Below are 15,858 nucleotides of genomic sequence, written 5' to 3'. Positions count from 1 at the left end.
CGGTAACCTCTGCAAGACATGCCAGATCATCGACACAGATACCACCATCACACGAGAGGACACCACCCACCAGGTGCATGGTTCATACTCCTGTGACTCGGCCAACGTTGTCTACCTCATACGTTGCAGGAAAGGATGCCCCAGAGCATGGTACATTGGCGAGACCATGCAGACGCTGCGACAACGGATGAACGGACACCGCGCAACAATCGCCAAACAGGAGGGTTCCCTCCCAGTCGGGGAACACTTCAGCAGTCATGGACATTCATCCACCGACCTTCGGGTAAGCGTACTCCAAGGCGGCCTTCGAGACACACGACAACGCAAAATCGTCGAGCAGAAATTGATAGCCAAGTTCCGCACCCATGAGGACGGCCTCAACCGGGATCTTGGGTTCATGTCACGCTACACGTTACCCCACCAGCGAACAAATGTTATCTGTTTTTAATATAATGGGTCATTTGCTGGCTCTCTCTGCCTTCCGGATGTTTCTGCCTCTCTCTGTTTTTTTTCTCTGTTTTTTTTCCCTGTTTGTTTTTTTGTTGAATGTGTATTCGGGGGTTCTGCAGGTGACACCTCTCTGTCTGAACACGGTGATTGCCTTGGCAACGGGCAGTTGCAGGGGCAGTCTGTAAACACCATGTATTGTTCTATATGTATAAATGCGTAGGCTTCAAGGAGCTCTTGAAACATTTGCCTGAGGAAGGAGGAAATCTCCGAAAGCTTGTGAATTTAAAATAAAATTGCTGGACTATAACTTGGTGTTGTAAAATTGTTTACAATGATGCTGGAGTGGAGGAAGGGAAGGTTGCATGGCAGGCCAGAGTCAGAGGAGCGAAGGGCATGGCCTGAGGCATAGGACTGATGGAGGATGCAGAGATAAGGTGGGGAGTAGCAACAGAGTAACTTATAAATGAGGATAAGGATTGTAAAATGTGTACTGGAGGACCACTGGTGTCCATGGAATTGTAGAAAGAAAAATTGAGGCAAAAAACCCTTCCTGGATATTAATGGTCAGATGCCTCTTTTGAAAGGAACACTAATGGTGAGACTGTCTCAAGTTCAGAGAATAAAAGAATTTTTGTAAAGTAATTTTTTTTTCTGCTTGCAGATATCATGAAGGCTGTTTTTGTAAATGGATGACTCATATACTGTATGGAGATAAAGAACCATGTTATACTCAGTAAAAATGTACTGTGTTTCTGTGGAAGATACTGTGGGGAATTTACTAATACAGTAAATATTTTTAATTACGTTGCTGAAAATCAATTGTCTATGGACTATTATAGTCAGAAATGAATGCAGAAAGCTCGAGAATCAAATTTCAGGTATTGTATAAATTCCGGATGGTAATGTTGTCTGTGCTGTTTGCAGTAATTATATGTTAGGGACAAAGACACTGCAGCACAGAGTGATGCATTGCAATTTCGATCCCCAATCTTCTGAATTTTCAGCCTCCGGGAGTCATCAAGAAGGGGGGCAGCGCCATTGAGAATGGAATGGCATTGACCGGACAAGCACTTCCTCAAGGGGAGGGCAGGAAAATTGATGACAAAGTTGCTCCCCCTCTCCCAGGCCACTTTTACACACTTCCTAATGGCTAGTTAGTACATGCATGGCAAAAATTGGAACTGCTTCATTTGTCCACACTGTTGGCAGCAGCTGGTGAGTGTTCTAGACAAGTGGGCAGCAAAGTGTGGGAATAGGAGGTTTTCTTCATGCCCCCAATTTTGAAATAGCAAAAATGCTTTTGCGTTGCTATTAAGAGTTAACGCTGTGCCTCTCGCGTATCATGCTTATCTTGCACAACTTCCTTCCTGTGTAGTTCCTTCTCTATTTCTTCGTATTGCACTGAGGCGAGACCTATCTTTGTTTCTCCGATGGCTGAGGATCAGAAACCTTCATCGCGCCACTCCTCATGCAGGTAATACGATCCTTACCACCTTTTCTGGGGACACCTTGGACTTTCTGTGTCGTCCAGAGTAGTGTTGGCTGAGTGACACAGACTTTATTGCAGAAGGTACCGCGTTAGTGTAGGAAGCACTCAGACCTCTGTGGGGAGACAGTCTGTGCACTGAGTACGCACCTCGAGCTTGTCATAACGGTTTGATCTCTTATCTCCCTTACAGCTATGGGATTCATGAAAACAGCTTTCTGAGCTCGCGCACCCAAGAAAAGACTGATAATTTACTATGGAATAGCATAACCTGCACAGCTTGGAGTAGGGCGGAGCTCTCCACAGGACTGCTGTTCCTTACAAAGTTACTCCTGTACTCTTTTCCCAGTCTTGTCCATGCCATCAGGGAACAAGGTGCATCTCAGCCCCACATGGCAGAGAATGAAAGTTAGGAGACAAGTCGCAACGAGCCATTCCTGCCTGCCATAAGACAGCTGGAATCCTAGAAATGTCCTACTCGGTAGCTATGTGGGTAAATGGTCCACCCAGTCTGGTTCTGGGCCATAAAGACTGGGTGGAGAGCCCAGCTTTGTTCTCAAGTCTTTGCTTAATTAACTGATCTCAGCAGAAAGACAGTACATTTGCTACAATTGATCTTACCATCGCTGGGCAGAGGCTCCTGCTGTGAATCACTATCCTGTAAACCCTGCTGGAAAGTGCACACGTGTGGACAGGATGGGTGGCAGTATTGAGCTCAGCCATGAATAGCATGCTAACACTCTCTTTTGGTCACACATTAAGAATATCCTGCTGGGTCAGGTACTAAAGGATTGTCAGTGCCTGTGGAACAGGGTCCCAGCATGACTTAGGAAGGGAAAAATTAGGGCGAAGGATTCTAACTGGTTGTCTGGAAGCTGTCAGTTTTGATTGACAGCACTGGCAGTGAATTAAGGATATTCTTATACTTAATGGTGGTGTGACATAAACAGAGAATGCTTATTAATGCTGCCAGTAAAACACTGTGTTTTAATTTAATTAAACATCAAGGCTATGGGCAGTGTCGACGCCATTTTACTTCTTTATATGCGTTCTCGATGTGTGGGAGACACTGCCAAGGCCCCATTTATTGTTCATCCCTCGTGTTCCTGAGAAGATGATGGTGGGCCTTCTCCTTGAACCACTGCAATCTGTATGCTGCTGTTTTCACAATGGTGTTAGGGAGTTCCAGGATTTTGACCTTGATGACGAACGAAAGGGCGTCAGTGTGACTTGGAGGGGAAGTTGAAGGTTATGATTTTCACATCATCTTCCTGCTCATCGTTCTTGCTGCTAGAGGTCATGAAGCCAGGAAGTGGTGTTGAAAAATGTTTGGCCATTTGCTGCAGTGCATAATACGATCGAGTTCAATGTTGTCTTTGAAAGGGAGAAACCCTTATCAGCTACTAAGATTCTAAATTTAGGTAAGGCCGACTTCAACGGGATGAGACAGAAACTGTTCACAGTAAACTGGGCAAATCTGTTAATGGGCAAAACAACAGAAGATCAGTGGGAGGTGTTCAAAAAACAATTTAACGTGATACAAAACCAGTTTATACCCCTAAAGGGTAAGAGCTCTACTTGCCAAAAAAAACAGCCACCGATGACAAAAGAGGTAAGGGACAACATAAAACTAAAAGAAAAAGCATACAAAAATGCAAAAAATAGCACAGATCCTGGCAACTGGGAGAGATACAAAGAACAGCAAAGGGTGACAAAACAGATAGTAAGAGCTACAAAAAGAGAGTATGAAAAGAAACTTGCAAGGGATATCAAAATCAACACAAAAATTTTTTAGAATTATATTAGGAAAAAGAGGGTTGTCAAGAGCAATGTGGGCCCCTTAAAAACTGATAATGGTGATTTGTAAATGAAATTAAGGAAATGGCAGACATGTTAATTAAAACTTTGCATCAGTATTTACAGTAGAGGAAAAGGATAACATGCAAGTCACCACAAGGAACTAATTTTGAAGCAGGGATGGGGACTCACCATAATTAATGTAAGCAAGTTAACAGTAATGAAGAAAATATTGGCACCAAAAAGTGACCAGATGGTTTCCATCCCAGGATTTTAAAGGAAGTAGGTGAGAACATTGTAGATGCCCTAACTATAATCTTCTAAAGTTCTCTCGATTCAGGAACCGTTCCTTTAGATTGGAAAATTCCACATGTCGGTTTGCTATGTAAGAAAGGAGAGAGATGGAAACCAGAGGATTATAGACCAGTTAGCCTAACATCTGATGTCGGGAAATTACTAGAGTCTATAGTTAAGGATAGAATGACTGAACACCTTGAAAATTTTCAGCTGACCAGAGAGAGCCAACATTGGATTTGTAAAGAATAGGTTTACTAGGGGACATAACCTAAAAATTAGAGCCATGACTTTCAGGAGTGAAGTTAGGAAACACTTCCACATACAAACCTAGTGGATGCATTGGTTGTAATCTTCCAGAATTCACTAGATTCTGGAAAGGTCCCGGCGGATTGGAAAACCACAAACATAATTTAGACAAGTTGGGTGAGTGGGCAAGAACACGGCATATGCCGTATAATGTGGATAAATGTGAGGTTATCCACTTTGGTTGTAAAAACGGAAAGGCAGATTATTATCTGAATGGTGATAGATTGAGAAAAGGGGAGGCGCAACGATAACTGGGTGTCCTTGTACACCAGTCGCTGAAAGCGAGCATTCAGGTGCAGCAAGCAGTTCGGAAGGTGAAATGGTATGTTGGCCTTCATTGCAAGAGGATTTGAGTACAGGAACAGTGATGTCTTACTGCAGTTATAAAGGGCCTTGGTGAGACCACATCTGGAGTATTGTGTGCAGTTTTGGTCTCCTTATCTGAGGAAAGATATCCTTGCCATGGAGGGAGTGCAACGAAGGTTTGTCAGACTGATTCCTGGGATGGCAGGACTGACGTATGAGGAGAGATTGGGTCAACTAGGCCTATATTCACTAGAGTTTAGAAGAATGAGAGGTGATCTCATCGAAACATATAAAATTCTAACAGGACTAGACAGACTAGATGCAGGGAGGATGTTCCCGATGGCTGGGGAGTCCAGAACCAGGGGTCACAGTCTCAGGATACGGGGTATGCCAATTAGAACCGAGATGAGGAGAAATTTCTTCACTCAGAGGGTGGTGAACCTGTGGAATTCTCAACCACAGAAGGCAGTGGAGGCCAAGTCATAAGATGTATTCAAGAAGGAGATAGATATATTTCTTAATGCTAAAGGGATCAAGGGATATGGGGAAAAAGCAGGAACAGGGTACTGAGTTAGACAATCAGCCATGATCATTTTGAATGGTGGAGCAGGCCCGAAGGGCCGAATGGCTTACTCTTGCTCCTATTTTCTATGTTTTTTTTCTATGTAACACCACTATTCAAGAAGGCAGTGAGACAGAAAGCAGGTAACTATAGACCAGTTAGCCTAACATCTGTCATTGGGAAAATGCTAGAATCCATTATTAAGGAAGTAGTAGCAGGACATTTGGAGACTCAAAATACAATCAAGGAGAGTCAACATGGTTTTATGAAGGGGAAATCATGTCTGACAAATTTAGTAGTGTTCTTTGAGGAAGTAACAGGCAGGGTGGATAAAGGGGAACCAATGGATGCAGTATATTTGGATTTCCAAAAGGCATTCAATAAGGTGCCACATAAAAGGTTACTGCACAAGATAAGAGCTCATGGTGTTGGGGGTAATATACTGGCACGGATAGAGGATTGGCTAACTAACAGAAAACAAAGAGTCGGGATAAAAGGGTCATTTTCAAAATGGCAATCTGTAACTAGTGGGGTGCCACAGAGATCAGTGCTGGGGCCTCAACTATTTACAATATATATCAATGACTTGGCTGAAGGAACAGAGTATCTCGTGGCCAAATTTGCTGATGATACAAAGATAAGTGGAAAAGCAAGTTGCGATGAGGACACAAAGTGTCTGCAAAGGGATATTGATAGGTTAAGTGAATGGGCAAAAATTTGGCAGATGGAATATGATGTGGGAAAATGCAAAGTCATCCACTTTGGGAGGAAAAATAAAAAAGCAAAATATTATTTGAATGGATAAATACTACAAAATGCTGCGGTACAGAGGGATCTGGGTGTCCTCGTACATGAAACACAAAAAGTCAACATACAGGTGCAGCAGGTAATCCGGAAGGCAAATGGAATATTGGCCTTTATTTCTAGGGGGATCGAGTATAAAAGCAGGGAAGTCATGCTACAACTGTACAGGGTGCTGGTGAGACCACACCTGGAGTACTGCATACAGTTCTGGTGCCCTTATTTAAGGATGGACATACTTGCATTGGAGGCAGTTCAGAGAAGGTTCACTAGGTTGATTCCGGGTATGGAAGGGTTGTCTTATGAAAGATTGAACATGTTGGGTCTATACTCATTGGAGTTTAGAAGAATGAGAGGAGATCTTATTGAAACATAGGGTAGATACTGAGAGGATGTTACCCCTCATGGGGGAATCTAAAACTAGGGGACATAGTCTCAGAATAAGGGGTCGCCCATTTAAGATGGAAATGAGGAGGAATTTCTTCTCCCAGAGGGTCCTGAATCTTTGGAATTCTTTACCCCAAAGAGCTGTGGAGACTGATTCACTGAATACATTCAAGGCTGAGTTAGACAAATTTTTGATCAGCAAGGGAGTCAAAGGATATGGGGAAAGGGCAGGAAAGTGGAGTTGAGGTAAAAATCAGATCAGCCATGATCTCATTAAATGGCGAAGCAGCTCGAGGGGCTGAATGGCCTGCTCCTATCTCTTATGGTCTTATGGGTGGTAGGAGTTTGGAACTCTTCTGCAAACGGCAGTTGATGCGAGCTCAATTGTTAATTTTAAATCTGAGATTGATAGATTTTAGGGCTAAGGCGGGTATATAGAGTTATGTCACAGTTCTGCAATTATCTCATTGAATGGTGGAACAGGCTCAAGAGGCTAAATGGTCTACTCCTGTTCCTATGTTTCTAATACATACTGTAGCCACAGTATGGTGGATATTGAATTTAATGACAGAGCACTGATTAAGCAAACAACTCTATCCAGGATGATGTCAAGCATATTGAGTGTTGTTGCAGCTCAGTTCTTCCCTGCTCTTGTAGCCATGGTTTTGATCTGGCTGGTCCAATTAAGCTTCTGATCAATGGTAACCCTCAGGATTTTGATGGTGGGGATATTGGCGATGATGATGATGATGACATTGAAGGTCAGAGAGGATGTGATCGTGCCTTTTCTTGTTTGAGATGATCATTGCCCGGCACTTATAAAAAAGAAAGACTTTCATTTGTATAGTGCCTTTCACAACCTCAGGACTTCCCAAAGTGTTTTACAACCAATTAAGTACTTTTGAAGTGTAGACAAGTGTTGTAATGTAGGAAACAAGGTATAGCAAGGTCCCACAAACAGAAAATGACCAGTTATTCTGTTTTTGGTGATGTTGGTTGAGGGATAAATATTGGCCAGGACACCGGGGAGAACTCCCCTGCTCTTCTTCGTTAGAGTGCCATGGGATCTTTTACGTCCACCTGAGAGGGCAAACTGGGCCTCGGTTTAATGTCTCGTCCAAAAAATGGAACCTCCAACAGTGCAGCACTCCATTAGTACTGCACTGGAGTGTCAGCCTAGGTTTTGTACTTAAGTTTCTGGTGTGGGATTTGAACACACAACTTTCTTAAATCAGAGGCAAGTATGCTACCCATTGAGTCACAGCTGCTACTGCTGTGGCATGCATATTACCTGCTACTTGTCAGCCCAAGCCTGCATGTTGTCAAGTTTCTGTGTAGGCTGGCAAGGGCTGATTCATTACTGGAGGAGTTGTGAGAGCAGCTGAACACTGTCGAATCATCAACGATTAGCCCACTCCTAATGATATTATAACAGAGGGAAGGTCATTGATGAAACAGCTGAAGATAGTTGGGCTAAGGATGTTGCATTGAGGAACTCATGCAGCAATGTCCTGGGACTGAGATTATTGGCCTCTGACAGCTCTGGCCATCTTGTGCGTTATCTATGACTCTAACCATTGGGGTTTTCCTCCTGACAGCCAGTGACCTCAGTTATGCTACAGCTCTTCAGCACCATACTCTGTCAAGTGCTGCCTTGATGTCAAGGGTAGTTACTCAACAATGCTTCCAAACCTTAGGTCCAACGTCAATAAAAATGAATAAATGGCCACTTTAGGCAATATCAGTAAATGCATGCCATCGAATAGAAGTAATGAACTTGCGAGTGTACAGAACGGCACTCTAGGAGAATAGTCTAATCTTTCAACTGTCAAGCTGTTGGGGTTGAATTATAATCAGCAGGGCCATTGATCATTCAAAGATTATTTAAATGAGCAATATTTCAAAATGATGAATATTAAGCTTAGAACTATGAAATATTTTGCATTGAGATGAATTTGGGTTCTTTTATGGTGGGGTCATGTGGATGTTGGCTCTTTCCGTTGAGGGTGCAGTGCAGATACCAGTGACTCAGGAGCCTTTTTAACGGTCACGTGGTGTGTACAGAAAAGCTCTCCTTCCTGTGCATTCTTATTCGGCCACATATCTTTGTGTACAGGATACGCTGTTGAAACTGTGGGGCACGATTTCAATACCACAAGCCAGCCTGACCACATAACCAGAGAAAGACACAGTTGTGAATCGATTGTCCTTTGCTCAGTTTACGAGTGGTATTTGTGTTAGGTAGCATACTGCGTGCTACCCAAAGCAGTTTCGGTGTGCTTTGTGAGTAAAAGCTTCTTCCACAGTATTTAATTTCTTTATAAATTTATCTTCAAAATCTTTCTCCTCTTCCCTCATAAAGATTCCAATTCTTTCTGGAATACTGTTGCAGAGAGGCTGGCAGTCTTTGGTATCTCACCCAGCAAGCTATTTGACTGTGGAGGGAATCACAGCTGACCCTGATTCAGCCATCAGCTGATGTTCACACAATTGCAGCTTTCAGCAGAGGTCATTTGATAATGGTCAAGAGAAGGAGCCTTGACTGATTTTTTTCCCCCTTTCTAGCCCAGGGACACTGGGCCAATTGTAACTACCCATCAGCTGCCCTTGCTGAAATCAGCAAATAAAACACAGACCAGGAATTTAACCCGAGACCTTCTAAGTTTGTCCTAACACTACAGTGCCAATGCTGGCAATTCACTATCTATTGGGGAAGCTTGCCAGTGTTTAATTTCTATGTTTGTTCCCAAAATATTTTGTAGATAGAGGATCAGAGAATAACATATGTGTGTTCTTGATCTTGTATTCACTCTCACTTACTTTCCCTGTCCTTTGCCCATATCCACACCACTTGTGTGCGGTTAAAAAAATTTGAATAATTTTTTATTAAACACTATCTCGTCATTGTAATTTATTCAGGTGTGTGTAATAGTTTCCTACATTGTGTACAATGACCAAAATTGCTTTTATTAAAAGGATATTCCAGCAAAACTCTAAAGTATCATCTTACTAGAGTTTGAATAGTTATTTTCCGGTGAATGCAAACCCAAAGCATAACACTGCCTGTATTTTGGCATTAACTAGCATTGAACTGGCAGTCTCACTCGGAGAGGCCACAGAGCAGCTAGTGTGGCAAATAGGAAAATAAAATGTGCCACTGTTGCAGTAGTGGGTACTCCTCGACTGTCGGGGCAGAGACATTGTTGAGGCAGAGTCAATGAACCTTTATGCTGTATTTAACCCATGCTATACCTGACCTGGAAGCTGATCCTGGGTGGTCAAGATGCAAGTGTTCTTCAACTTTGATGGGGGCACAAATACACAAAGATTTGTTTCTTTGTTTGTTTAAAGAAAGAAATAATTTAGTGAAGGTTCAAAAGAAAAAATCGTCTTTGTAGCCTTTACCTGAGGATTTTCCAACCCCTTATTGCTGGGTGGAGAAGTGTGAACCTAACCCTGTGTCGGTTCCTGGAGACTGTGGTTCAGATTGATGGTAAGCATTCGCTCTTTCCCGCATTCACTTGGTATTCAGAAAATGATGCAGTATGTTGAGATCACTTTTAAAGAGGTGATCTTGTCAATTAATTTCTGTCCCTCTTGAGAGTCAAATTATTTTCAGTAGGGACAGTCATTAACTGACAGGGTGGATCAACTGATTTCATTGAAACTGCGTGTGTGTACACATGTATCAATCAGGCTCCTCCACTCCTGTTGGCTAAAGCAACCATTACCATTCAGCTCCTATTTTAAACAAATATATGAAAAAAATCCAAACAAATTTCATGATTATAGTGGAAATAAAAATTAGGAGAGATGTAAAATGGGCTGACAATTTGCTATCACCCGTTTTGCACTATCGCACAAAGTCAAAATGACCCACTATGATTTCAGCGACTGTCCATTAAAAATTTTTATCACAAATTTATAATAGAATTAAATCTGTTGTGATATCATCAACTACAACCTGAAAATTCAGTGAGAGGCCATTTTTAAAGTTTCCACCTCTGCAGTTTTCTCCCCTGCACTCCTGGAAGTGCTGACTCGTGCTGCGCTATAGTTCACATCGTCTCATATCCCGCTGAAGTGGCCATTCTTTACACGAGATCAGCCATTGACTGCAAATGTGACCCCGAGCTACCTGTGGCTCACCACTTTACCTCTCCCTCCAATACCCGCTCTGACCTCTCTGTCATTGGCCCTGTACACTTAACGCAAGCTTCAAGAACAATATCTCATTGTTCTCCTACACATCCTGTACCCCTCTTGTCTGAACACCGACTTCAGTTACTTCAGACTTTAGCTATATCCTCATTTTCAAACCTGTTTTAATTCCACGCCCGACCCCAGGTTTTCCACCACTGCCCCTTTTCCCACATTTCCCCAGACCTATCACTTCCTTTGCTATTTACACATCTTTTGTCTCTTTAATGTATTAATGTTTCTGTCCGTTACTTGACTGAGATGATGTATATTTCCCATCCCTTTTTTCTGATCGTATTAATTGTATTGTCTACATCTTATTTTTTTCAGTTTTGAAGACTGCTTTGCACCTGAAATGTAAACCTATCCGTTCGCTCCACCTGTTGTGCGCTTCCAGCACTTTCTGTTTTTACATAGAATTACATGGAATGAACAGCACAGAAACAGGCCATTCGGCCCAACTGGTCCATGCCGGTGTTTATTCACCACATGAGCCTCCTCCCACCCCTCTTCATATAACCCTGTCAGCATAACTTTCTATTCCCTTCTCCCTCATGTGTTTATCTAGCTTCCCCTTAAATGTTTATGTTAGTCGCCTCAACTACTCCATGTGGTAGCGAGTTCCAAATTCTAACCACTCTCTGGGTTTCAGTTACAGTGAATGTCTGCGGGTTATTCTATCATGGTGAAGGGGAATCACAGCTAAGCTTGACCTGGTGGTCACCTGATATCCACAAAGTAGAACAGGAACCCTGCTTGTTGCTGCCTAAGAATAGACTGGGGATCGAACTTGACCTTCCTGATCTGTATGGTTCAGTACCGCACTTGGCCATTGTGAACTGAGGTTCTGAGGGAGCAAGAATGAAGGCTTTTTCATTTTAAGTAACGGTTAATGATGAGCTCCTCTTGATTAGCAACTGTTAATAAATATTGTTTTTTTTTATTCCCTCCCAATTCCAGTGAGTTTCCTGAAACAGATGAGGATGGAGAGTTTACCCGTTTGGAAGCTGAACAGAAGCTGGAGCAGATCCGCCGGAGTCTTGATGAGAAGGAAATCCAGGAATATGAGCGCCTGCGGCAGCGGGGCCATGATGCTGAGCTCGAACTGGAGGAACTGAAGAAGAAAAGGGAGGACCGGCGTAAGCTGCGGGAGGAGGAGGAGCTCCGTCGGCAGGAACAGGAGCAGGAGCTGCACGCCAGAGAGGAGGTGGGCATGATTAGCCTCAACATGTAGCCGTTAAAGATGAAGTTTAGGGGCATCTCCAATGGTTCAGAGGTAAAGTCACCAACTCTGAGCCGTACAGGCCAGGAAAATCCCAAGGCTTGATCCTCCATTTGTGTTGATCGGCTGTTCTCAGCCAATACAACTGAAGGTGTGCTACAATTGGCTTTGGTCCCTTTAGGGAAGGGAAACTCGCCCTGGTCCCCACACCTGATCATTACTGAGTTACCTCTATTGGAAGTGCATGTGTGTGGACAGGTGAGGATAGGATCAGGCTCAGCTGAGTTACCTCTCACATTCAATAGCAACCGACACTCTCACTCTAGGCTTATGTGAGGTACCGGAGGGTAACTGGAATTGTATTACAGTCACACCTTCAAATAATGCCACGGATCTTTCACATCCATGCAAAGACATTCAATTTAATGTCTCACCTGAAAGATAGCATGCCCAACAATGCAACTCACCCTCAGTACTGTATTGAGGTATCAGCCCAGATTATGTGCTACAAGTCCTGGAATGAAGCTGGAACAAACAATTTTTTGACTTCAAGGTGAGAGTGTTACCAAATGAGCCAAGTTCACACTGTCAAAATAGACCAGTAAAACTGACTTTTCTCATTTTTTTTGTACTTTTGACACTTCAAAGTGTAATGTCCAAAGTGTGATGAACATGGCCTAGACATAGGATTTTTTATATATACTAGTGGATCTTATGGGTGTTTTATAATGACAACATTATACCTTATAATGCACAATGTATTATTCTGTTGCTAAGGTGGAGTTGTCCCTTTGAGATCTGATGGTCTAATTGCTATGAGTAAACACAGTCTGCAATCAGTCAGAGCTTAATTGTTGTTTAGTTGACATACTTTTCAGGACTAGTTGATGGGCGTTCGGGGGGAAGCCACATCAAAATATCTTTTGGGCAACTCTGCACTGAGATGTCTAGTGAGCTGATAATGTGGGAAATGAGAAATGAGCAAAGAACACTTCTCTCCTGCCTCTTTTCAATGGCTCAGATGGGTCTGCGTCTACTGTAAGCACAAAACAAACTCCAGGAAAGCCCCAGAAATCCAAGGGCAATGTAGAATGGTTGGAGACCCAAACAAATGGATCTCCACCCCTTTTTCCTGACCTTTGCACCCAGGATACTGGGTGTTCCCCAATGGCAAGTGTAATTTCTGTATACAATGTATAGTGTTACATTCTTCTCTAAAACTTCTATAGGGGTCCAAACTGAGAATTATTATTTAGTGACTGCTGCACTAACTGGCTCCACTTCCTCCATTGTTATGCTGGCCCATGGCCCTCAGTTTCATTCTGCTGCATAAAGACTCTAAACTGTATCATTAGGTTAAGCAACATATAACAGACAATGATTAGTTAGTATACCTTTTCTGGTCCATAAGAAAGAACCCCACCTAAAGAGTCCAAACAGTGGAACCTTTGCTTGAGCATTCTAATGATACACTCCATATTAATTCTGGTTGAGATGTGTGCATCATTCGATTTACATGCTGGTGCTGTTCTGTAATTTCTCATGGGGTCATCAACCAAGGCTGCAGAGGATATCTTTGGTCTCTGGTAGCCATCTGTCCAGCCTGTATAGCCTTCCAAATTATTTGGGCGCTGTGTTCTATTACATAATGAATTCATCATGGCTTGGTGCGGCAGATAATCCACAGAAATTCAGGGCCAATGTATTTTACGATTGTCTTGAATCTTTAAGAAAGAGAGCCATTTGGAAAGTGTAAATTATCTCAATCGTAAGAATCAGTGTTTAAAATGTTTAAACTTTCCTCCATTTAAAGCCGGCTTAGAACTGTAAATTCCATACTCTCGCTATCGATTCCTTCCCTCTCCCTGATTACTGTCTCAGGGTGAACCAGATTATTTGCTGCATGCCTTCATCCACCTAGGAGCTCCCTCCCTAAATCCCTCTGCTTCTCTACCTCTGTCTCCTCCTTTCAGATCCTCAAAACCCATCTCTTTGAACAAGCTTTTAGTCACCAATCCTAACATCTTCTTCTTTGGCTCAGTGTTGCTCTCTGACTGATTACTCTTCTGCGAAGCCCCTTGGGAAGTTTTGCTATGGTAAAGGCGCTATATAAATGGAAGTTGTTGTTGTTGTTCAATTGTTTGAGTTTGCTTCATCTTTGCCTGTCCGTGGTCTGCTGCACTAATGCAAAAATAGAAGTTACAGTTGGCAGTTGTAGAGCTGGGAGTCAATTACATGGGAAGAGTGATCCAATCAGGTGCGGTAGAATAAATTTGCTCAATAACCTTGTCATGGTTAGAATAAATTTGACCATGATCAAGTGTGATTGTGAAATATTACAAAAAGATATTGCAGAAAGAGTTACAAAACGCATTAAAGGAAGTGTGCACTACAAGGATTCTAATGTATGATAGATAAATGGACAGACAGACAGATAAAATAGAAATCGCCACTTTTTTCCTAAATGAATGAAAATGGTATCTTTTGAGGTGTTGTCAGCATTGCAATTATAAGACTCAAAGTCGTATCATGTGGGACATTGAATATAAGTAAATGTTGTCCTCATGCAGGAAGAAAAAAGAAGAATGAAAGAAGAGAGAGAAAAACGAAGGATGGAGGCAGCAGAGAAACGGCAGAAAGTACTTAGTATTTCAGGTAGTGAAATGGAGGACCCATTCCTTCCCCTCAGTCCCAGGAGCCCAACCTTTAAGGTAAGAATTCCTGACAGACACTGAAGTTTTATGTTGTGTGTTTTGTTTTGCTTTGACACCGCTTAGGTAAGGTCATAGGTCCACAGCGCTTATGGTGCTATACAACACCCTAAGGCGAATATGCAGGAGAGATGACAGCACAGTAGCATAACATTAAAACAATGATGCCTTTGGATAAGAGGCACAGATCAAAGGTGGAATCATGTGTCATTCTAAGCCCATGTTTACACTGTATTGACACCAACAATATAGCAACATGGAATTCATTCACACTCTGACACTCCAGGATTGAATGCATACGTTGTTCGCTCTGCAAAGATATTTGCAGTCTAAATGTGCTCTGGCCCATGTGAAGCCTTGCTCAGTGTATGGGATGACTTTATGGTGTACTGGCTAAGATGATTAGCTAAACTTCTTCACAATTGAACTGATCAGGTAACAGTCCTTCAATGTCTATCCGTATCTCCACCTCAAGTTAATTCCTAAAGTCGCATTGATCATCTGGTAAGGTGCACTGTACAGAGTCATTGCAGCCCAGTGCAATACACTTTTGAACGTATGTGAAGCCTTAGCACTGGCATGGAACAGAATCAGGATTGTTTCCGTGTTCTTGAAAAGAGTGCTCCTTTGGCTTCATCTTTCACTGCAGTTTGTAACCTAAAACAAATCTAACATGGATCCCAGAATAAAGCCACATGTATAAACTCATGTGGAATTCACATTTTGGTTTATGTCTCACCACTTCAGCCACATGTTTGTCTAGCCCTGGAATTGAAGTACTGTAAAGGCTTGCCCAAAGTGAATCTGGCACCAGACCTTCTGGTTGCCTAGCAATATGGATGTTAAGGGGAAAAATTCAGCACTGCTTGATTTCACACACTGGTGTATCTTAAACCAAACTGGCCATGTTCAGTCCAATACACATAGTGGGACTGTATAAACTGGAATTGGCTGTGTATGTCATTGATCTCTGTATCCAGAGTATTCATCAAACTGGGTTTCAATCTTATTTCCTGTCAAACTGATGGTTCTGTGGTGTGGTGGCCACTTAGTTTGTACCATCAGGATTGCAGAATAGAGGTACAAGCATTGAAATCAAACTGGAGTCAGAATTTTGGAAAGAGAGGAGCAGCAGAGAATTTAACATAGGCCCTTTATGGAATTAAGCCATACAAACCAGGGATGGTCAATTTTTCAAACCTCAATCCATGTTCAGTTAATTAATCTCAACTGGGCTATCAGTAGGTTGCAACAGTTGGCCTCAGTGTCCCAAGAGTAAAGACTTTTGATCACTTTCTAGTGACCCCTGCTAAAAAGTGTTCATGTGTGACCA

The 15,858-nt window shown here is 42.5% G+C and overlaps 1 protein-coding gene across 6 annotated transcripts in view; it reads left to right on the top strand.

Moving 5' to 3' along the window:
- The window catches only part of lsp1a (lymphocyte specific protein 1 a), a 313,607-nt gene that overhangs the window by 230,411 nt on the left and 67,338 nt on the right, over positions 1–15,858 (top strand). For all 6 annotated transcript variants that reach the window (XM_067993835.1, XM_067993832.1, XM_067993831.1 and 3 more), the window contains 2 exons: positions 11,553–11,799; positions 14,385–14,525. In XM_067993835.1, coding sequence (XP_067849936.1) covers positions 11,553–11,799; positions 14,385–14,525 — 388 coding nt within the window. The remainder of the gene's footprint in view (positions 1–11,552; positions 11,800–14,384; positions 14,526–15,858) is intronic.

This window comes from Heptranchias perlo, chromosome 12, assembly GCF_035084215.1.
Source record: "Heptranchias perlo isolate sHepPer1 chromosome 12, sHepPer1.hap1, whole genome shotgun sequence".
In the NCBI taxonomy this organism is placed as follows: Eukaryota; Metazoa; Chordata; class Chondrichthyes; order Hexanchiformes; family Hexanchidae; genus Heptranchias; species Heptranchias perlo.
The sequence above is the reverse complement of the archived record's forward strand: the minus strand, read 5'-3'. Positions and strand labels throughout refer to the sequence as shown.